The 24352-nt window shown below is 47.9% G+C and overlaps 1 protein-coding gene across 1 annotated transcript in view; it reads left to right on the top strand.

The window, feature by feature from the left end:
- The window catches only part of ITGA9 (integrin subunit alpha 9), a 296584-nt gene that overhangs the window by 15081 nt on the left and 257151 nt on the right, over positions 1 to 24352 (top strand). The window contains exons 2-4 of the mRNA XM_081247512.1: positions 1671 to 1798; positions 4004 to 4110; positions 14077 to 14200. Coding sequence (XP_081103638.1) covers positions 1671 to 1798; positions 4004 to 4110; positions 14077 to 14200 — 359 coding nt within the window. The remainder of the gene's footprint in view (positions 1 to 1670; positions 1799 to 4003; positions 4111 to 14076; positions 14201 to 24352) is intronic.

Genomic DNA, 24352 nt, shown 5'->3' with positions numbered 1-24352 from the left:
TGTGTGCCATTCCCTCATGCTCTGTACCCAAATGTGTGTCTCTGTCATCTTGGCGTGTCTTGCTCTTTTCCTCCAGTGGGCAAGGGCCCTGATGGGGACGGCTCATTCCTAGGGCAGCTTTTCAGTTCAAGATGAAAGATGCACAACCACGTTCTTGCCCTGTTGTAGCCAAACCCTTCTATCTCCGGTTTGCTTTGGGCTAGAGGACGCAGTTTCTAATTCCACATTGCTGCTGCTTCTTTCCTGTCACCCCCAAATGTACACGTTGTGTGTGGCAGGGAGGGGCAAGAGGGGGACGTGGGACAAAAGGCATTTCTAAATTTCTTTTTTATTTATTCACTAAAGTTTTTAACAAGTTGAAGTGTAACCCATCCAGAAAAGCGCCCATTGACATATCTACAATTGAATAAATTTTCACAAATTTGTATAAACACCACTCAGTTTGAAAAAGAGAACATTTTAAGCACCACCCTCCAGGAGCCCTTCTTCCTGGTTACAACCCTCTTCCATCTCCCGAGGTCTCCAACCTTTAACACAACCGTTAAATTTCGCCTACTTTTGAACATCAGATAAGTGGAATCAGGCAGTGAGTACACTACTGTCCCCAATGTCTTTTGCTCAGTGTTTGTGAGTTTCATCCATGAGGTTGCAGTTGACTGTTCATTGATTTTCCTTGCTGTGTAGAATTCTATTTCTACACCACAGTTTATTTATGCATTCTAGCATTGGTGGATCTTTGGGTTTCTTCTAGTTTGGGGCTGTTTTACACCCAGCTGTGAACATTTTGTGCATGTCTCCTGTAGACATATGTGCATTTCTGTTGGGTATGTTCCTAGATATGAGATTGCTGGGTCAGAAGGTAGGCACTGTTTTAGCTTTCTCAGGAGTTGTTGAATCACTTTTCCAAAGTGGTCGTGCCCCACAGCAGTGTCTGAGGGTCCCAGGTGCTCCATATCCTTGTCAGCACTTGGCGTTTTCAGTCTTTTTGGTTTTAGCCTTCTGGGTGGTGTGAAGTGGTATCTCATTTGGATTTCTCTGATAACTAATAGGCTTTGAGCACCTTTTCATATGTTTATTGGCCATTTATCTTTCTTCATCAAGGATCTGTTCAAGTCTTTGGTCTATTATTCTATAGATTTGTCCGTTTTTTTTTTTTTTTTTTTTTTTTTTTTTTTGCGGTACGCAGGCCTCTCACTGTTGTGGCCTCTCCCGTTGCGGAGCACAGGCTCTGGGCGCGCAGGCTCAGTGGCCATGGCTCACGGGTCCATCTGCTCCGCGGCATGTGGGATCTTCCCGGACCGGGGCACGAACCCGTGTCCCTTGCATCGGCAGGCGGACTTTCAACCACTGCGCCACCAGGGAAGCCCTATCTGTATTTTTGTTATTGATCTGTGGGAGTTCTTTATACATTCTGGATAGGAACTGTTTGGTGGTGGTATGTGTTCCCAACCAAACTCAGATTTTTTTCAAGGCATGTTAAAATCATAACAGGTTCACTGTAGGAGTCCCTCCCCTCTGCCCCCACCCCCCTCCAGCACTGTGTAATGCTGGGGTATGATCTCCCAGGGAGCATTCAGACAACACACCCATGGCTGGGTGAGGATTTAACCATTGGCTGCCCTTTCTTCGTACCGGGTTGTGACCGAATGCCCTTTCTTCTTGATGTGCAGGGTCCTTGTGGGTGCACCAAAGGCGGATTCCAAGTACAGCACTTCAGTGAAGTCCCCTGGTGCTGTGTTTAAGTGCCGCGTCCACACCAACCCTGACCGGAGATGCACCGAACTGGACATGGCTCGAGGTGGGTGGATTTTCGCTGCCAAGGTGGGAATGGGTATCACACCCTCACACTTTCCTCTTTTTCTTCCTGATTATTCATCCATTTTTCCTTCCTTCCACCCATCCACCCACCACATATTGAGTACCTGTTACTTTGTAAGCACTGGGATACACCAAAGATCCTACTATCCAGGGCCTTATAAATTAGTAGGCAAAAGATATTAAACAAATAATTGAGTGTGAGAAGATCAGAGGGGAGGTGAGTGTTTGATCTGATCTAGATTGGAGGGTCTGGGGCAGTGACTTTTACAATGACTGGAAAGATGCACAGCAGTAAGCCGGGCAGGTACAGGAGGCAGAACCTCCAAGTGGAGGAAAGTTTGTGCCATTTTAAAATTCAGAGCAAGCACAGCATCACTGGAGTGGTGAGCAGGGGAGCGTGGAAGCAGAGGTTGGTGAGGTGGGCTGGGACTGGACCACACAGGGCCCGACAGGTGGTAAGTAAGGTGTTGGGATTCTATCCTACGTGCAAGGTGGGAGGCCATTAAAAGCAATGTTAGGTTTTATGTTTTAAGTAGGAAAAGATATGACTGAGGGATGTTTTTAAAAGCCTGCTTGGTCTGGTGGAAAATATATCATCTTTGGAGTCAGATCTGCCTGGGTTCAGAGCCCAGCTCTGCCAGTTACTCACTGGGACTTACTGGGAATGTCCCAGAGCCTCTTTGGCCTCAGTTGCCTCACCTGTAAAATCAGAAGGAAGATAGCTATCTCATAAGGATTACCTTGAGGGGATTGATGAGATAATAGAGATGAATACACAGAACTGTGCTTGGCACATAGTAGGTTCTCAATAAGTAAGAGCTATATTTTATTGTACTCATCAATTCAAGACCTCACTTTCTCCAAAGTCCTTTCCCCTCAAGATCTTCTTACTATTACTTTTTTTAAATGAAGAATTGTCATGATTTTCTTTAGCAGAAATAGGGGAGGTGTCCATGGTGTCTATGACTGGTTTGTGGGCTGTTACTGGTATATAACAAATTAAGGAGCTTACTTCGTAATATAAATCAATGTACTGCTTCCTTCCTTGAGAAAGTCTTGCTATGAAAAAAAATTGACTGAATTAAACAACATACGTGGTGGAGGAGTCAATTTACATCTTGTTACCAGTTCCTTATTTACGGGCTGGTAATGTAATAGGGGCGGGGCAGCCGCGCAGCCATAGCTGCGCGGCCGTTACCGCGAGACCCTCAGCGCGCGAGAACCGGAGCTCAGAGGTGAGAGGTCCCGCTCCGCCCGGTCAGCAGGGAAGCTGTCCTCGTCGCGGAGAGTGTGGAAACGGCGGATCGCCGCCTTCTCTCCGGGGCCCTCCAGGCCCTTTGGCCTCCGCCGGTGGGTGAGCTGGGGGCCCGGGAACAGGCCGAGGGCTGTGTCCTGCAGGGCTCCAGAGCCCTTGTCACTGGGCCCCGGCCTTGAGGCAGCGGTCAACCTCTCCCCCATGCCCACCTCCGCGAGCTAATGGCGGCGGCAGTCACCCTGGGTCGCAGTCGGCGGGACCCGGCCCCAAGTTGGGCGGCCTAGGGAGCCTGAGGGCCGGCTGGGTCCTGGGCGCCTGGCTCCCTCAGCGATGACGGCTGGGCGGGGTCTGGGGACCTGGCCCTGAGGGCGCCGCCAGCTGAGATCTGCCTCCTCAGCTGGGCTGGGCACTGGCGGGAGGACCCGGGCTGGGTGCTGGACCAGCGCTCCCGGGCAGGTGACCGGCCCGCGCAGGGACCCCTCCTCTTAACGAGGCCTGGACCTCGGAGGGCGAAAGTTGAGCCTTGGGACCTTGCCCTTTCTTGTCATAACAGAGACTAACATTCGTTTGGTGGGCGTTTACAGGAACATCGTGACCCGACCTCAGGAACAAAGGATCTGACACCAAGAAGCTTCCAACAACTAACCCCACCCCTCCCTCACCTTTCCTGTAAAAGGGCTTTGCTGAAAGCTTTCAGGGAGTGTGGAGTTTTCTAAGCCTTGAGTCACCTGTCACCTTGCAGGGCACTGCAATAAACCTTTCTCTGTTCCCAATTCCGACTTTCGTATTGTTTGGCCTCACTGTGCATCGGGCACAGGACACTGCGTTCGGTAACAGTAACAAACACTTGGGTTGTAGACTGCCCTGTGGAAAGCAGACAGGAGAGCAGCATTCCTCAGTCCAAGCCTGGCTTTTCTCTCTTTCCTCCAGGGAAGAATCGGGGCATGCCCTGTGGAAAGACCTGCCGGGAAGACAGAGATGATGAGTGGATGGGGGTGAGCCTGGCCCGGCAGCCCAAGGCTGATGGCCGCGTGCTGGTAAGGCCTCCTGGGGGAGAGGGTGGCACCCTGGAAATGAATGACCTTGACCCCTTAGGAAAGCTGGATGGCATGGCAATAAGGGCATGGCTTTGAGATTGCCTCTTCTGGACTACTACTTGGACAAATGATTAATCTTTTTACTTTCTTCGTCTGTCAAATGTTAATAATGTCTGTCCAGGGTGCTGAGATGTGGCTATTGAAAAATGGCAAATGAAATGTAGGTGAAAAGTACTTTGCAAATCTCATTCAATACATAAGCATTTTCTTGTGGGTATCTTTTTAAATTGAGGTATAACTTACATAAAATGCACAGATCTTAAGATTGCAGTTTGGATTTTGACATTTGTACACACTTGTGTGACCACCCACCCATCAAGGTATAGAATACTTCTTTTGGCCCCAAAAGTTCTCTTATGTTTCTTACTAGTCAACTACTCCCACTTCAAGGCAACCACTGTTATGATGTGTATTACTGTGGGTTATTTCTGCTTTTTCAAGAACTTCATGTAAATGGAATCCTACAGTGTGTGTTCTTGTGTTAAGGCTTTTTTTCACTCAAAAGAATACTTCTGAGATTAATCCATATTGTGCATATCAGTACTTCATTCCTACTTATTCCTACACAGTATAATATTTTATGAAATACATATACGTTGTTTTAAAATAGTCATTTATTTCCCTCCCAAAGTGCATATGATATATTCTGATCCATTAGGTGCTTTGAGGGTGATGCAAGGAAGAAGATGTCTTTGTCCTTGAGACTTGCGATATGCTGAGACTGCCCAGTAAAGCAGTCATTATTTAAATTTATCAGAATTAGATAAAAAATTCAGTTTAGTCACTCTAGTCACATTTCAAGTGCTCAGTAGTCACAGATGTCTGCTGGCTGCTGTGTTGGCTGGCACGGAGGAAACATTTCCATCATTGTAGAGCGTTTTATTGGCCTCAACAAAATCTCTCACTGACCCAGAGGTCTTGTTTTGTCCATTTTTGTCTTTTACAGTTTTCTCTTGAGGTATAACACTAAAGTTCTTAACATACACAGTTTCACTGAGGAGCTGGATGGATGTTTTCATGTCCATGTACTCATGTATCTGACTTCATAGGCCTTTTCTTGGAAGCTGTATAAAGATTTTTTGTTGTAAAAGCATGAGATCAAGACGGGAAAATAATACTAGCTGCTGTTTATGGAGGGCTTCCTCTGGGCCACAGGCTATAAAGCTGAGGGTTTCACATATATTTAATCCCTGGGGGAAACAGATTTTCCTTAAGGATCTAGGCAAAATGTTTCTGACTCCTCCCTGAGGAGTCCATTTTGTGTTAGACTTCTCTGTGCGGAGTTGTTGGTCTGAATTTCACCTGCCTTGTCAGCACAAACTAAGCCTCTTGCCCTCGGACCCCTTTGGGGAGGGAGGAAGCAGCTGGATGCTGTTGCAGTGTCAGAGGGCCTCCCTACTGGACAGCATAGGTCCTGTGGAGGCCCCCATCCCAAAGTTTGCCTTGGTTTCCAGCCCTTTAATCACTGTCACCTGCTGCCCTGGACCCTCTCCAACCTCTGCCTTCCCGCAGACACGGTGGCCTGACCCTGACTGCGTGACCAGGCCCCAGGAGGCTTGTCTGCCATCCTGTGGGAAGGAGGGGAAGGAGCTGATCCATCTATAAATCAGAGTGGCCCTGAGGTCAATATTAAGAACAAAGGAGGTGGTGGCCTGGTGACAGCAAAATACGTAGGGTTCCTGAGAGCCTTGAACCTAGATCCAGTGGTTACTCCCGTGAAACATGTCCCCTCCCCACGGAAGGATGACCTCCACGTGGCTGAGAGCTTATTTCCAGAGGGTTCTGCACTTTTGCAAATGAGTATCAGGAGGGGGCCATCTCTGTGGACATGAAGAGCGATGAGGATCACAGGGACACTTGAGCCAAAGAAGCTAAGAAGGCAGAGCTGGAGGGTTTGTGCCAATGGTGCTGTGATTATCCTGTTCTAATTCATTGCATGCAAAGCTAATTTTCTCATCTTTTACACAGTTACTGCATCATCTATTTAATAAGCCACGCTGGTGGGGGGGGAAGGACGGGCATGCAGCAGCATCTGCTTTCCTCATGGCTTTTTAATATTGTGGTCAAAAACAACATGAAATTTACCATCGTATCCATTGTTACATGTATAGTATAGTAGTGTTAACTATATATATATCATTGTAGAGCAGACTTCTAGAACTTTTTCATCTTGCAAAACAAACTCTAAACTCATCGAACAATAAGTCGCCCTCTCCCCCTCCCCCCCAACTTCCTTTTCTTAAGAGTTTGGCAACTTTACATACTGCATGATTCCATTTGTATGAGGCATTTGTCTTTTTTTTTTTTTTTTGAGGCATTTGTCTTTTGTGTGTGTGTGTGACTTAAAATTTTTTACTTAAAAATATTGCATACATTCTTTTGTTTTTTCACCTGTTACATTTTATTTATTTATATATTTTTAATTTTTAATAAATTTATTTATTATTTATTTTTGGCTGTGTTGGGTCTTCGTTGCTGCGCGCGGGCTTTCTCTAGTTGTGGCGAGCGGGGGCTGCTCTTCGTTGGAGTGCACGGGCTTCTCCTTACAGTGGCTTCTCTTGTGGAGCACGGGCTCGGTGCGTGGGCTTCAGTAGTGGTGGCACGCGGGCTCAGTAGTTGAGGCTCGCGGGCTCTAGAGCGCAGGCTCAGTAGTTGTGGCGCACGGGCTTAGTTGCTCCGCGGCATGTGGGATCTTCCCGGACCAGGGCTTGAACCCGTGTCCCCTGCATTGGCAGGTGGATTCTTAACCACTGCGCCACCAGGGAAGCCCTGATGTTACATTTTTAAAGTTTTGTCAATATGGTTAATATTCTCTGTAGTAGTCTATTGTTTTTTTTTTTTGGTGACTGGCTGATTTCACTTGGCATAATGTCCTCAAGTCTCATCCATATTGTAGCATAGGACAGGATTTCCTTAATTTTTAAGGCTCAGTAATATTTCACTGTACGTATGTACTACATTTTGTTTATCCATTCATCCATTGATGGATATTTGGGTTGCTTCTACGTCTTTTTTTTTTTTTTTTTTGGCCATGCCGCTCAGCATGCAGGATCTTAGTTCCCTGACCAGGGATCGAACCTGGGCCCCCTGCAGTGGAAGGGCAGAGTTCCAACCACTGGACTGCCAGGGAAGTCCTGCTTCCACATGTTGGCTATTGTCAATAATGCTGCTATGAACATGGGTGTGCAAATCTCTCTTCAAGATCCTGTTTTCAGTTCTTTTGTATATAAACCCAGAAGTGGGATTGCTAAATCCTATGGTAATTCTATTTTTAATTTTTTGAGGAACCTCTATATTTTTTTCCACAGTAGCTGTACCATTTTACATCCCCACCAACAATGCACAAGAGGAGGGTTCCAATTTCTCCATGTCCTTGTCAACACTTTTTTTTTATGGTGGCCCTCTTAATGGGTATGAGATTGTATCTCATTGTGATTTGTATTGCCCTAATGATTAGTGATGTTGAGCATCTTTTCATGTGCTGGTTGGCCATTTGTATGTCTTCTTTGGAGGAATGTCTGTTCAAGTTCTTTACTTATTTTTAAATTGGATTTTTTTTTGTTGAGTTGTGTTCTGGCTTTTTGCACGTGTGCCATCTTGCCAGGAAACGTCTGTCCCCAGTCCCCTCTGTCCTCCCTGGTTTAGACTCTGCCACCTCCATGAAGCCTGTCATCAGTGACTGTGCTGTCTAGAACAAGCTTGGCATCTTTTGTGTCATTAGGAACTCAGCGTTATGTCGTTACCTTATGTGCATGACTTATTTTATGTATATGTCCTTTTTAATGGAAATCACTTGGGTATAGAGACCAAATCTTCTACCCTTTTAACTCTCAGCACATGGAGAAGGTCTCTCTAAGGAGTGGGTCTGAAAGTGTGTTTGAATAACGTAGGGGCTGAGCGTCAATGTTGAAACAATTAGAAACTAAGTTAGTTGCCATCTCTTCTTCGTGGCTGATTTTAAGCAGTTGATGGAAGCTTGAGGCAAAGGCTATAAATTGCCCCTAGGAAATGACAGGTGACAACAGGGTACAAGGAGTGGTCACCTAGTCCATATTCATGTTTAGGAGGCTTCATATCCATTTGCTTTTTCTTTAATGTCTTATTTCTACCTGTCAAAGCTCTCTGGGAGGCAGGTATTTATTTTAAAATTAAGAACAGGAAGATATGTGTTATTCAAATATGTTTTGAGAACTCGGGAGGTGCCTGGGGGTGTGGGCATGACACCTGTATCCCCAAGGAGCATAATATTGGATTCCAAGGTTGGGCTTGAAGAGGGAGATGTGGGATGGCTTTTTTTTGAAAATGGCATCTGGTGCTGATTTCAAAGTAAAGAACAGATAGAGGGGCTTCCCTGGTGGCGCTTTGGTTAAGAATCCGCCTGCCAATGCAGGGGACATGGGTTCGAGCCCTGGTCCGGGAAGATCCCACATGCAGCAGAGCAACTAAGCCCGTGCGCCACAACAACTGAGCCTGCACTCTGGAGCCCGCGAGCCACAACTACTGAGCCAGTGTGCCACAACTACTGAAGCCCACGTGCCTAGAGCCCACGCTTCGCAACAAGAGAAGCCACTGCAATGAGAAGCCCGCACACAAGAGTAGCCCGCGCTCACTGCAACTAGAGAAAAGCCCGCGCACAGCAACGAAGACCCAACACAGCCAAAAAATAAAATAATAAAATAAATAAATTAAAAAAAAAAAAGAACAGAGAGTTTGAAAGCTGTGACAGCGTGTCAAGTATCTCAGTGACACATGGCATTTTCTGTCCCCATGGACCGGCAGGCAGCCAGCTCTGGCAAGACCCAGGACATTGGGCTGGTCTGGCAGGCTGCCCTTGGCTCAGTACCTACCAGTCTCGGATCCATACACGTTGTGGTTCCTTCCATTGCCCCAGGGAACAAGTGATACCTGGAGTGAACATAGCATTGGGATTAGAGGCAATCCCCTTCCCTTCCCGCACTCCCAGATGCAGATGACAGTTTAAGAAGTCGGGGGGAAAATATCACTTCTGGTAATAACCACCCAACAAACCCAGTACAGGCACTGAGTCGTCTCTTGGACCTGGGAGGGCACACAATGTTCAAGTCTGACATTTCTGCTTTTCAGCAGAGTCTGCAAGCCTCAGACAACAACTGAAGTCAGCATCTAGCTGACTTCTGGGAGGAAGCGGTGTTCTCCAGCTCTATCTCTTGGCTGTTTCCTTTCCAAGCATCAGGGCGGTTGCTATCTATTCACCACTTCTCATCTGTCCATTTTTTCAAAGCCACAGGATACACTTTTGCATTTACTTCTGTTGCTTTGTTTCCTGATTTTTTTTTTAAGTGAACTTTTTGCTGAGCTTTAACATCCATGCAGGAAAGTGCACAAATCATCTGTGTACATCTAGATGAGTTTTCAGTAGGTGAACATTTTCAGAATGAGTTTCCCAGAACCCCAGAAATCACCTTCCCTGGACCTCCCAGGCCATTCCCTCCTCCCTTGGAGGGGAAGCTTCTTTGAGGGGTGGAATCTGTGGCATCAGGGCCCTGATCCCCTCCATCCCCTGCTCTCAGTGGCCCAGGGCCTGGCCCAGCCTGTGCTGGATGGACCCGAGGCATGGGAAAGCTCTGGCCATCTGTGCATGGCAAATGCATGTGTAAGAGGCTGAGGTGGGGGGGAGTGGCGGGGGGGGCGGTGTGGCGCAGTGTTGGGGGAGAGGTACATGCCGCTGTGGCTGAGCCATCAGAAAGGCCCAGTACCCACCACCCCCAAGAAGGACATGTGTTTCCATACAAGAAAGCCCTTCGAAATATACTCATCTCTTTATCCTTTTGGGAGGAAGAACAGCCCTTATAACCTGAAGTATGTAAGATGCTAAGATTTGGGGTGATCCGCCTAGAGGGGTGGGATAGGGAGGGTGGGAGGGAGACACAAGAGGGAGGGGATATGGGGATATACGTATACATGTATAGCTGATTCACTTTGTTGTACAGCAGAAACTAACACAACAATGTAAAGCAATTATACTGCAATAATATGTTAAAAAAAAAGATTTGGGGTGGTCCTAGACCCTCCCCCCTCTTTTGTTATAATTCTTTGGAATGCAAGTTGGAATAAGTCTTGCTGTTTCCAGAGGGTGCTCTCTTTCTCCTGTTGGTCTTGCCTGCTCTGCCCACACCCCCGCCTCCCTCACAGCAGAACTCATTTGGAGAGATTGATGGAGATATTAATGCTTTGGAGACAGTCCTTAGGAATTTTTCTTAATGTAGGAGTCAGATTGACATGCGTGTATATATAAGGATAATTGGGACTAAACAAAGTCTTTTCTTTCTGTAGTTTATGTTCAGAGACACTTTTCCTTGTTTTCTTACATGCAAACTGCCTTTGACACTTTGATCTCTGACCTCACAGAATGCATTAATTTTTGTTTCGTTTATTGTGAAATGCAATCTTTGGCTCTTCTAGAAATTCACCGAGATCACTTCTTAAATAGTTTATGGCAGTTAAAAAAAAAAAAGACAATAGGGCTTACCTGGTGGCGCAGTGGTTAAGAATCCTCCTGCTAATGCAGGGGACATGGGTTCGAGCCCTGGTCGGGGAAGATCCCACATGCCGTGGAGCAACTAAGCCCGTGCGCCACAACTACTGAGTCTGCGCTCTAGAGCCCACGAGCCATAACTACTGAAGCCCGTACGCCTAAAGCCATGTTCCGCAACAAGAGAAGCCACCGCAATGAGAAGCCCGCACACCGCAACCCACACAGCCATCAATCAATCAATCAGACAATAAGCTAGACATTAAATACAGAAAGTCCGTCCTTACAAGAGTCAGCATGTGTCATGATAAACACCCGCCTCGGCCCTTTTCGGTCCCTCTAACCCAGAAATACAGTAAAACATGGTAAGCCCACGAGCTTTGCCAAATCCATAAACTAAAATATAACTAATGTACCAGCTAATTAGATGGTAAGTGATTCAAATTTGCAAACTATCAGAATTTGGTCAGAAATAAAATTAAAACACTTAGTGGAGTGATGATCCACCAAGTGATACTGTTGTTTAGCTTCTTGCCTGATACCATTTCAGTCTATTGAGAAATGTGCTAGAAGCACAGAATAGTACCACGCGGGGAGGAATGAAGGTGGTTTGCAGTATAAGGAGCAATGAGATTAACGTCATAGGGTAGGAGGCAGAGTGTGGGCAAGCTGAGGTTTCTCACCACTCTGAGTGTCCTCATTTTCCCGTGGACAGAGAGCAGCCTTGTCAAGGGCCCTTGGGCGGTTTGCTTGAAGGGATGAAGACCAGAGAGGATGGCAGGCAGTGAATTTCTTTGTAGAGTGACCTCAGGGATAGCCAGGCCCTGGAAAGCTCCCCCACCGCCCAGGGCCTGGACATCCTGTTCGACCCCAGAGAGGTCATTTCGGGGGTCCTGAGACCTGTGGAGAGGCTCTAAGGGCAATAGCTACCCGACCTGCCTCAAAGGGTGGGTTTTGATGGCTTCTCAGGTGGGCATTGGGAGTTATAAATTGGAAATGTTTTCTACTAAAACAAGGAGAACTCTGAAATGTGGGTTCCTGTGTTGTTTGCAGCACTTACCAGCTCTGGAACTTAAGCAAAGCACTCTCTGATACCCAGGGTTCCTGTACAGAAAATGGAATTCTAAGACACCTCCCCACCTTCCAGGGTTACAGAAGTGGTCACATGTGGACTATGTAAGTGCTGAATGTTACAGCCTACAAAATCAGTGTGTTTGATGCAAAGACACGAAACACTTTGATTTTTTTTTTTTGTGGTACGCGGGCCTCTCACTGTTGTGGGCTCTCCCGTTGCGGAGCACAGGCTCCGGACGCGCAGGCTCAGCGGCCATGGCTTACGGGCCCAGCCGCTCCGCGGCATGTGGGATCTTCCCGGACCGGGGCACGGACCCGCGTCCCCTGCATCGCCACCAGGGAAGCCCCACACTTTGATTATTTTAAAATGCAGTATTTTAAGAAAATGCGTCTGTTGGCCAGAGTGGAGCAACCTGATAACAGAAGTGAGTGTGAATGTCCATGAGAAACAGGCGGGGCTAGGCAGAGCGCACACCTCTGCAGGAAGCAGCTGGGCTCCTCACCAGCTGTGCGGGTGCATTCGAGTGTGAAGCTGGGTGTGTCCAGTGCTGGTGGGGAAGGATGCGAGTCTGTGTTCCTGCTTCTGGCTCCCAGAACTGCCCTCCCTCCAGGTGTCTCCTGGCACGTTCGACCCCAGTGCTCCCCAGAGGCTCCCCTCCAGAGCTGACCAAAGGGTCGGTCTCACTTCCTCGCATGTGCCAAGCTCTCGCCCACCTCAGGGCCCCTCCCAGTTGCTCCCTCACTTTCTTCAGGTCTCTGCTCAGATGTCACCTCCTCGGAGAGGCCCAGGCCACTTCCTGGCATGTGGGACCATCCTGGTGAGATGGAAATGTTCTATATCTTGCTAAGGGTTTGGTTACAGGAGAGTGTATTTGTCAAAGCTCACTAGATGGTACACTTGAGATTTATGCATTTTTCTGTACGTAAATTTACTTCAGAAGACCGTCAACAAACATTTACTTCTGATTAATGATATAAAACAGTCAAATATCAGCAACTTCATATGGTTTAACCAAATGCTTTGCCCTGAACCTGAAAAGGAGCTCCTGAAGGTGCTCCACGGACCAGTGGCCTCGGCTCACCTGGGGGCTTGTTAGAAATGCAGATTCTCAGGGCCCTGAAGACTGGCCGAGCCAGCTCTCTGGGTGGGGCCCAGCGGTCTGTGATTTAGTAAGGCTTCCACATGATTCTGAAGGGTCTCATGTTTGATGGAGGCCAGTGGCTGCTCCTTGGGCAAGCAGGTAGCACCTTGAAGCTTAGGGTCTGTTTTGGGTGGAGCAGCCCTCCTCGTCTCTGGCTTTTTCTCAGTATGTTCTTTGCTGAGGACTCGAGTCTGTCTGCTGCACCAGATGGACCTGTGACTGTTCACTGCTGCATCCTCAGTGCCCGGCTCAGAGCCTGGTGCATAGTAGGTGCTCAGTAGATACTTGATGGAGGAATGAACAGGTGCATGTGTGGGGCATGCACAACGGATCCATCATGGCCCGAGGGCCCTGAAGCGGGTATTGGGTGCTTGTCTTATCCTCTGCCTGGTTTCCTTTTCTGTCCGTTCCTGCTCTCCCCACATCTGGTGGGTCCCTGGGTCCATTAGCTCCACCTCTACATCGTGAGGTCACCCCCTTTTCCCATCTCCACTGCCGCTGTCCTGGTGCAGGCAGCAGCATCCCTCACCTGATGTTCACTTCCACCCTTGCCTATCTACAGTCTCCACTCGGCAGCCCAGTTATCTTTCCAAACTGTGAGTCAGACCATGCCACTTGCCTGTGTAAGACCCTCTGTCAGCACATCCACTAAAGTCACAGTCATCCCCAAGGTCTATAAGACTCCCAGGGCCTGGCCCCTGTCCCCTCTCTGACCTCAACTCCATCCAGAGCAGCCCCACGGGCCTCCTTTCTTTCTCTGGACCCTCTAAGCCTTCTTCTCCATTGCCCCTGATATTCCCTCCTGGAGCACTTCCCTCTGTGCCCAGTGTGTTTGGTTCTTTCTCATCCTTTTGGCTGCCCCTGGCCTCCAGGTGAAAACTGTCCTCCCCACTCCCAGATTCTCAGTCCATAACCCAGTGTCTTTCCTTTCCGGCACTTGCTAGGATCCCCATTTGTTTGTATGTTTGTTGGTTGTCTGCCTCTCCCAGGGGCGCTCCCCAGGCTCTCACAGTTTGCTGATGCCCACCCAGCACAGCATCTGGGCTGGATGGGAGAGAAGGTGGCTTCCTGGCCCCTCTGCACCTCTTGCCTCCTACAGAACCACCTGGCACTGCCGGGCTCTGCTTTGTGACCTCCTGAGCCTCACTCTTCTCCTCTGAACCTCTCTCTGTCCTCTAGGCCTGTGCCCACCGCTGGAAGAACATCTACTACGAAACAGACCACATCCTGCCCCACGGCTTCTGTTACATCATCCCATCCAACCTCCAGGCCCAAGGCAGGACGCTGATCCCTTGCTATGAAGGTGAGCTCTGACTGATCCTCCCTCTTGCTTTCTGACCCCATGTCACACCCCAAACAAGCCCCAACCATCTCCACACCACCATCTGAACACTTCCCCTGGCTTTCCACACTCTATAACAGAAGGGCTGCACCATGTCCCCAGATGGCCCCTTGGTGTCCGAGGATCAGGTAATGAGGAAGATGGGAAGGGGCAGCGTTTCCAGGCCCTGCCCAGCCTTGTCCATCTGTGCCACAGACCCCATGGCGCTTCCCAAGCTTTATGAAGTCTCAGACTGAAATTCACCAGCCTCTTGGTTTCCTGGCACTGCCAGATGTTGTACAGCCTTGGGAAACTTGCTTTCCCTCTCTGGGCCTGTTTCCTCCCCATGAAAATTCAGAGGTTGGCTCAGATGGTCTCCACAGTCCCATGCAGCTCCCAGATGGTCATAACGCTCCCAAGACAACTCCCGGCCATACCCGTGGAGAGATGTCCTGAGGCAGGGGGAAGAGAAGGCCCAGGGTTCAGTCACTTCATGACATCCCAAGTCTGGCTTTCTTTCTCATCCGGTCTGCACACTCTGGCAGATGCTGGAGAGTTGGGTGCACCCTCAGCATGGTTTTAAGAGTTCCTTACCAAGGGGCACTTGGGGTTTGGGAAGGAAAATGTTTCCTCAGGCTCCCTACTTAGACGGTTCTAATGCCTGGGCTGGGGACCACTGAGCCTATCATGACTTAGCTCAGTTGAATTTGAGCTTTAAGGATTCAGTGTCATTTACTGCAGTTTTATAGCTTGTGCTCTCAGGGTTTGCTTAGCCTAATTCCAAGTGAGCTAAGTGCTTAGCTGTTTATGTATTAATTCTCCCCCTAATTTATTTGTTTGGACAGAAGTCTCCACTAGCCCGTGGCCACCTTTCCCTTGGGCCTCCCTGGGTTTTCCCATGTTTCAAATTTTGGCCATTGAAAAGGGGCTTTGGGAAAGGCTGGGTCCCTGCAGGAGGCATGGACCCTCTCCTCTGTGAGGGGGACCCTTTCTTTGATCCCATGTCAGCATCTGATCAGCTCTGGCAGGACCATGCTAGGCAGCTGAACTCTGGCCCTGTTTATCTGTGTACTGCCCCCATCAGAAGAAAAACCTCACCTGAAAAATAGATGATGATGTGATCAGTCGAGAGGAGGAGGGATAGGTCATATAAAGACACAGATGAGGGGCCAGGACCATGCTGACTGCCCCAGCTGGTTGCTTCCTTTTTTTCCAGGAGGAAAAGTGAAAAGACCCTGGAAGAACTCGTTGGGTAGCTTGTGAGGCTGGGAGGAGTGAGGGAATCAGTAGGGACGATGGAGGCTGTGGGGATAGAACCCAACTAATTATGCAATAGGACCAGCAGCACTCTGGTTTTCTCAGAAGTTGTCTTGTGAAATAGGGCCACGTTGCCATCCCTAGTGACTCCCCTGTACACCACCGTAAGCGTTAGAAAGCAAAAGATGGCCCTTTGGAGAGGGAGCTGGGGTCACATGTCCATGTGTACCTGTAGCCACTGTGGCTTACACTTTTAAAGGATCTGTTATCAGGCAGTTGAGGGGGCGATATCAGCAGTAGAATGGGGTTGGTCTGGGGACTTTATATATTCTTTTTTTTTTTGGCCATGCCATGCGGCATGTGGGGATCTTAGTTCTCCAACCAGGGATCAAACCCTTGCTTCCAGCAGTGAAAGCACGGAGTCTTAATCACTGGAAGTAGTTTGTTTTGGAAGTTATTCCAGAAGACACCAGTGGGGAGCGGGAAAGTGAGAAAAGGAGGGGAAGGCGGCCCATGAGGGGTGTGGTCCCCACGAGTTACCAGCCTGGGCCACTGGGATACAATCTCTGGGCCAGCGTAGGACACACACCTCAGAATTATCTTGCCTGAGGGATGAGGGGATGGGTCTGTATTCACTGGGCATCCTGTCCTGCCACGTTTGTGGGCAGGGAAAGCCCCCATGCAGAGAGATGCAGGTGCTGGCAGGTGGCAGTCAGGCCATGTTACAGAAATGGTAAGGGCTGGGGGGACCTGGGGGGGCCCCCTTGGTGGCGGGGGTTCTGTGTTGCCTTTCTCCTGTTACAGATGAGGATGCTAAGACTCGGCGTTTAAGTAAATTGTCAAAGGTCACTCAAAATCACATGGATAGAGCTGGGTTTTGAATTTTCATTTGTCTGACCTCAGCAAATCATTTTGTCCCCTGGTGGTTAGTGGGGATTTGTTTTGTGTTTTGGTGTTTCTGGTTTAAATGAGATTTAAATAGGAGCCAGTTGTTCACCCTCTCAAAATAAGAGAGGGTGACTGAACTGTCCCAAAGGTCCAATCATGAGGGAGGGGAACATGAACATTTTGGGTGTTGGTGTTCTCAAGAGCACCTGCCTGTTTTCTTTGCTGGCAGCTCTGGCCTGACCTTGGCGGGAACGTGCAAGCCTCCCTGAGCCAAGGAGGGCACCACGGGGCCAGGTAGCAGGTTGAGTCATGTCTGCTCCACATGTCTGTCACTCACAGTAGAGTGTGAGCTCCGAGCCCACCCCTCTGGTGCTTTGGACTGTTGCCTGAACGTGTTCCCTGTAGCTCACTGGTCCCAGGAGAGAGACGTGTGGAACAGACCCAAACCCTAAAGCTGCAGCCAGAGCCCAGCTAGGTCATCCAAACCCTAGATGACCTGTAGATGTGCATGGGAGAAATAAATGCTTGTCATTGTTTTCAAGGAGATTTCCTGGTTGTTACGCAGTAATAGCTGACTGACACAGGCTCATCACAGGAACCCACATTCCTCATGCAACAGTGGCTGTGGGATGGGCTTCGGCCTCTAGAATCACTCTTTTCTATGGTTGTTCCTTGACTTAATGATGGCCAGCTGGAGCCAGCAAGGAAAGTAGCAAAGTGGTCGTGCCCTGCCCAGTCCTTCTTCCCCACAGGCGCCCACACTTCTGTATCCTAACTCATTCAGTGCCCAGGGAGGATTATGGGGTGGGGCCGGGATGGGGAGCATTGGGGTATAAGCTGCCCCTTAGAACAATGGGGGACTGAACGGACCGCCTCTGTAGTTCTTGGTCCTGTAAGAGGCGAGGTGTGGCAGATGCTCAGATTTCTCTAGAAGAGGGACTGGCTGGTGGGGGATGCAGGCCACAGGGCCCTTGCCTGTGCTCTTGCTTTGGGATCTCCATCTCCCTGTTTGGTGGTCTAAACTAAACCTATTTAAGCTCTTAAGGCAACCATTATTTTCTCTTAATGTGGAAAAACTCAGTAATGCTGGCTGTCTGTTCCACTTGGGGGATCATGTGGTAGTGAAGTACAACAGAAGTATTTTGGAGTTTGACCGGACCTTTCAGATATCACCCAGCCTGGCCTCTTTCTCTTTAATGACATCCAGAGATGTGGGGTGGCCTGCTCAGGCTGAGTTTTAACTTCCGTTCTGTTATTCACATGCTGCACAATCAAGAGGCCAAGTAGAGTGGCGGCTAAGAGCACAGACTCTGGGCCTAGACCGTCAGAGTCCCAGTCCTGGCTCTGCCACTTGTTTTTTGTTTGTTTGTTTTGCCATACGCGGGCCCCTCACTGTTGCGGAGCACAGGCTCCGGACACGCAGGCTCAGCAGCCATGGCTCATGGGCCCAGCCGCTCCGCAGCATGTGGGATCTTCCCGGACTGGGGCACGAACCTGTGTCCCCTGCATCGGCATGCGAACTCTCAACCACTGCGCCACCAGGGAAGCCCTCTGCCACTTGTTAATGCTGTGACTTCAGATGAGTGACTTAACCTCTTGTGCCTAACCTACCTCAAGGGGCTGTGGAGAGGATTAAGTTAAAGCTTGTAAGTTCTTAGAGCAATGGCTGGCATATGCATATATATATATATATATATATATATATATATATATATATATATATAATACTACAGTTGACCCTCCGCATCCATCTGCAAATTTTGTTATCTGCAGGCATCCTGGAACCAAGCCCTCATGGATACTGAGGGAAGATTGTATATGCTAATAAGCACATAAATGTTAATATACCATATTATGTGCTAATGTACTGTCAGCCAAGCAAGTGTTTGTTCATTACTATAGGGCAACTAATTTGTCTACCAGGGGTAGAGTCCACTCAGTTTTATTAAGTACCTGTTAGACCGTGTGCTAAGTGCCTGATAGATAAAGCCCAAGAAATTCCCCATCTACAGGGGAAAACAGAGCGGGAACATGATGCTTCCAAAGTGGCAGAGCTGAGTGGGGAGAGAATTCTATGCCCGTGTGCGTGGCCTGGAACCTCTGCAAGGACCCAGGCTGCATCCACGTTCAAGGTGGCATTAAGGCAGGATTATTTCATTTTACAACTGGAAAAACGAGACCCGCCTAGAGTCTGCAGCCTGTTGGGGCCCATGGAAAACACAAATGGTGGGTGCTGGGCAGGGGAGGATGGACACTTCCTCTGCAAGAGTGGAAAGACCCCAGGGTGGGGCTGGGTGTGGCCCGATCTTCCAGGCTTCTACCTCCATGGCCTCAACCCTGTGGCTGGACCCTCGGTGGGGATGTACACCATGATGCCTCCATTACATTTACCTCTGAGGGTTATTGTGAGAAGCTCATGAGAAAACGCAGGTGAAAGTGTTCAGAAAGACCACACACTGTTCTCTAATTGTGGCCTGATTGTGGGTCTCAGTGAGGGTCAGCCGTGCTCTCTCCAGAATGTTGGGAGGTTGGTTTAATTGAGGAGAGCCTCCAAGTGTGTGGGCACCTGTCCACAATGTCTCAAACTTTTCACTTCTTAAAAAGTCCGTCTTTGGGGCTTCCCTGGTGGCGCAGTGGTTGAGAGTCCGCCTGCCGATGCAGGGGACACGGGTTCGTGCCCCGGTCTGGGAAGATCCCGGCTGGGCCCGTGAGCCATGGCCGTTGAGCCTGCGCGTCCGAAGCCTGTGCTCCGCAACGGGGAGAGGCCACAACAGTGAGAGGCACGCGTACCACAAAAAAAAAAAAAAAAAAAAAAGTCCGTCTTTGGTTTGGCACAAGGACATTTTTCTCCTGGCTTTTCGGGTGCTTCCTGTTTCTGGTTGGTGGGAAATGCTATCAGAATATCCTGTTTGGGGCTTCCCTGGTGGCGCAGTGGTTGAGCATCTGCCTGCCAGTGCAGGGGACACGGGTTCGAGCCCTGGTCTGGGAGGATCCCGCATGCCGCGGAGTGGCTGGGCCCGTGGGCCACGGCTACTGAGCCTGCGCGTCTGGAGCCTATGCTCCTCAACAAGAGGGGCCGCAACGGTGAGAGGCCCGCGCACTGCGATGAGGAGTGGCCCGCGCTTGCCGCAACTGGAGGAAGCCCTCGCACAGAAACGAGGACCCAACGCAGCCAAAAATAAATAAATAAATAAATTTATTTAAAAAAAAAAGAAAGAAAAAAAGAATATCCTGTTTGGAAGCAGGAAATGTAGAGGGAATGGGAAACAAAAATGAATTTAGGACACAAAGTAAAATAAACGGATGGCGCGTACCCCTAAGTCAAACAGTTTATTTGATAGGAGAATATCGTCATTACTACCATATGGGGTTTGGTTTATATCAGAATGTGTGAGAAAATGAGAAGTTTAGTGGGGTGACAGATGGGCAAAACTCTTCATAAATTAAAGAGCATGCACTGTAAAACATTAGTTGCTGTTAACCAAGTTATGGTTTTACCGAGTCCAAGCTCGCTCTGCTCGCCGCACGACAGGCCAATGAATTGGAGATGAGGTGTTGAGGCAAGGAATACGACTTTATTCGGAAAGCTGGCAGACTGAGACGATGGCAGACTAGTGTCTCCGATAAATCATCTTATCGGGGTTCGGATGCCAGTTTCTTTTTTTCTTTTTTCTTTTTTCTTTTTTTTTTTGCGGTACACGGGCCTCTCACCGCTGTGGCCTCTCCCGTTGCGGAGCACAGGCTCCGGATGCGCAGGCTCAGCGGCCATGGCTCGCGGGCCCAGCCGCTCCGAGGCATGTGGGATCTTCCCGGACCAGGGCACGAACCCGTGTCCCCTGCATCAGCAGGCGGACTCTCAACCGCTGCGCCACCAGGGAAGCCCCCAGTTTCTTTTATAGCACAGAGAGGGGGAGGAGATGAGGCAGTAAAGTAAAAAATACCGTAAGTTTTGCAAATACCTCCTGGAGTGGCCAGCCTCCGGTGAACGGATGTGTTAATTTCTTCTTTCTTGCAGCCATCCACAGGTGGGCAGGGTCAGGTGGTCTCCCTGTGAGCTGAACAGGAGCACTTTAACATTCAGGCAGAGGGGGCAGGGTTCCCTGAGGCAGGCCATTCTGTATGATTATAATAACAAAAGCAACGAAAAGCAAAGGTTAAAGGCAAAGAAACAGATAGAACTTAGAACCCCATTTAACTCTTTCCTGTTACAATGGGATTTTAGGACTCCCCGAAGTGAAGTCAGTGCATTGATAAAATCAAGCGCAGAGATTTCTTTCATCCTTTGCCCTCGAGTCCACTGAGGCAAGAAGCCAGAGCTTGGCAGGAGGGGGGTTATAAACAGGTCATCTTTTTATTCTCACTAATATAGAATAATCTGGGAGCAGCTCAGCTAAATTAACAAAAAGTATTACAAATAAAACACTGATAAATGCAATTGGGTACCATTGTATATTAGATCTAATTTCAGAATCTGCCTTTACCACTCACTCATTCCTATGATTGAACCCATAGCTCCTACTTCCTGATTGGGTGACTTTGGGTAGAGAGCCGCCCCCCCCGCCCCCAGCCTTGAACCTCAGTGCCCTCCTCTGTAAAATGGAGGGATTAATCCCTACTTAAGAGGTATTTGGGACTTCCCTGGTGGTCCAGTGGTTAGGAATCGGTACTTTCACCGCGGTGGCCTGGGTTCAATCCCTGATGGGGAACTAAGATCCCACAAGACACGCAGCATGGCCAAAAAAAAAAAAAGAGAGAGAGAGAGAGGTATTTGAAGTATATAATGTGCCTAACACAGCTCCTAGCTCAGGGTGAGTACTCAATAAAAGGGAATTTTCTAATTAACTTTTAAAATGGTATCATAGTGTCCTTAAACCTTCTCTGAAGACGTCCAGCGATCCTGCTTTAATGAATAATGGAGGGTGGAAAGCTGGGTATTGCTAACCTGATTTTAAGACTCCTTGAAAAGATTATAATTTTAAAAATTCCTTTGAAGATTATATTTGCACAATTAATTTTCTTAGTAAGCTCTCTTTATGTAGATGATCTGAAGTTTAATTCATGCCATGTTTAAATATTCTCAAGTTTGGAATTGCTGGGGTCTTAATTTATCAAATTTTACTGTGCTTTAAAATTGTCCTATTGATTCCAAAGATTTCTGTACCATTTTCTTCGTTATCAGGGGGTGGCCAGGCCTTTAATTCCTAATTGCTTTTGCATCTCTCAAGACAGAGATCATTTCTGGAGAAGGAAATAGATTCCCCTATTTAGATGAGAAGATTCCTCTTCCCCCTTCTAATGTTGAAGGTTGTGGCTCCACAGGGGATACAAATCAATCAAGATTCATTTACAAATGAAAAGCAGTTGAGGTTTTGTTTTGTTGTGTTTTTGTTTTGGAGAGAACCATAAAAGGCTAAGTTAATCCATTTAAAAATTCAAGAACAAGCCCCATAAATTTTTATTAAATAAAGAGCTCTACATTTACATAGGATTTTATGGTTTCCAAAGAGCTTTCATAAACATTATCTCATTTAAGTAAATACAGCAAATTAAAAAAAGCAGATGCAGTTCTGTAGTATGCCCAATTAATGTGGAGGGGGACCCTGAGAGGGAGGGTGGCTGGAGGGGACAGCCAGGGCCAAGCCTCTGGCAATGGCTCTTGGAGCTCAGGGAGACCCATCAAGCTTTCCCTTTGGTGCTAAGAATTCTTATCTTGGGCATAAATATATTCTGTACTTCAAACATGTTTTCATACATTGTGTGGAATTATTGACTACTTAAACTATGTCATCTAATAGTTTCCTTATGGATATTCAAATGTTATGAATCTCCTCTTCTAAAATTACATATCTGTGTGATGGATGTCTTAGGTTTCGTTTCTTTTAGAGACACTAACAGATTCAGAGTCACCAAATATTTATCAAGCACCTACTGGGTTCCAGGTGTTGTTCTAGGTACTTAACATTTATGATCTTACTGAGTAATCACATCATGGCGGGGGGTTAAGTATTCTTATCCCCATTGTACAGATGAGAAAACTGAAGCTTAGGGAGGTTGATGAAGGTCACAGGCTTATTAAGCAGAAGAAGGGTGGTGGCTTTTAAGTTCAGAACACGTTTCTTTTTTTTTTTTCCATTTAGGCTGTGGTCCTTGTAACTGAGGGTTGTTTTATATATTTAAATGCCCCTTTTATCACTAGATATCTGTCTGCCTGATTTCATTGTCCTCCGAATTTTTTTTTTGTTGTTCTTTTTGCATTACACGGGCCTCTCACTGTTGTGGCCTCTCCCGTTGCGGGGCACAGGCTCCGGACGCACAGGCTCAGCGGCCATGGCTCACGGGCCCAGCCGCTCCGCGGCATGTGGGATCTTCCCGGACTGGGGCACGAACCCGTGTCCCCTGCATCGGCAGGCGGACTCTCAACCACTGCGCCACCAGGGAAGCCCTGTTGTTGTTTTTTTTTTTTTCTTTTTTTTTTTTTTCTTTTTGCGGTATGTGGGCCTCTCACTGTTGTGGCCTCTCCCGTTGCGGAGCACAGGCTCCGGATGCGCAGGCCCAGCGGCCATGGCTCACGGGCCCAGCCGCTCCGCGGCATATGGGATCCTCCCAGACCGGGGCACGAACCCGTATCCCCTGCATCAGCAGGCGGACGGACTCTCAACCACTGCGCCACCAGGGAGGCCCCCTGTTGTTGTTTTTTAATTGAAGTATAGTTGATTTACAATGTTGTGTTAGTTTCAGGTTACAGCAAAGTGATGTATACATATATATATATATAAAGTGATATATATAAAATATATATATCATATATATAAAATATATATGATATATATATAATATATATATTCTTTTTCACATTCTTTTCCCTTAAAGGTTGTTACAAAATATTCAGTATAGTTTCCTGTGCTAATACAGTAGGTCCTTGTTGGTTATCTCTTTTATATATAGTAGTGTGTGTATGTTAATCCCAAACTCCTAATTTATCCCTCCCCACCTCTTCCCCTTTGGTAAATTTGTTTCTATGTCTCTGGGTCTGTTTCTGTTTTGTATATAAGTTCTTAAGTATAATCAAATTGTTTAATTATCAGTTGGTTAGTATTCACTCAGAAATTGAGCAAAAATTCAGACATTAAGACTGGAAAGCTGTTTTTTTCCTCTGATATTTTATTTCATGGCTAAGCTAAGGAACTCTGGAAAGATAATTTTAAAATTGATCTGTTAGAAAGACTAGCTTTGAAAGATGAAACTTTCTCAAATGGTTAAAAGGAAGAGAGCTCAGTAGGAATAATATATGTTACACTGTATGTAAATCTTGATCTTTCCATGGGTCGGTTTTATCCCGCCAGTATTTTGGGAAGAGTGCAGGAAGCGACTCCACCCAACCTAATTCTTGAATGAATTAAATTCATTAGTGTACGTTCCATGCATTGAGTTGTGGGTTATGAGCATTTGGAAACCAGTATCTTTTCCTCTCTCAATTGCCTGCTGTTTAGACAGGGTTTAGTAAAACCAGCAGCTCAACCAAGGAAAATACTACCATTTTTAGACTGGAGGAGCCATGCAACTTAATGAATCAAAGTGTGTGACGCAGGCCACATAATTCAGACCCACCCACGGCAGAAAGACAGAGCTTTCCAAGGGAAAGCTCCTCCAAGGGATGTCTGGGCCCCCTTGTTCCACCACGTCTTGCTTCCCTGATTCAATTGCCCCACATTTAACAGAGTCAGGTTTGTTACAGCATCCATGAGCTGCTGTCGTGCCAAGCCCCGTTCTCCCTTGCTGCTTCGAGGTGGGTAAACGTTTTGTTCCACAGCGGAGAGGGAGGAAACTGGCGTGTTGTGGTCCTCTCTCCCTGGCCACGTCCTCGGGGCCTTTGGAGACTGAATGGAAGTGCCCAGGAGTGGCCCGGTGCCTCTGTGTGTGCAGGAGCAGTTCTTCTTGAGAACATAGGAGGCTGGAGGTCCTGCCCCAGCCCTCCGCCCTCTACTTCCT

The sequence above is a fragment of the Mesoplodon bidens genome, assembly GCF_964165515.1.
Source record: "Mesoplodon bidens genome assembly, chromosome: 10".
NCBI classification, from domain to species: Eukaryota; Metazoa; Chordata; class Mammalia; order Artiodactyla; family Ziphiidae; genus Mesoplodon; species Mesoplodon bidens.
The sequence above is the reverse complement of the archived record's forward strand: the minus strand, read 5'-3'. Positions and strand labels throughout refer to the sequence as shown.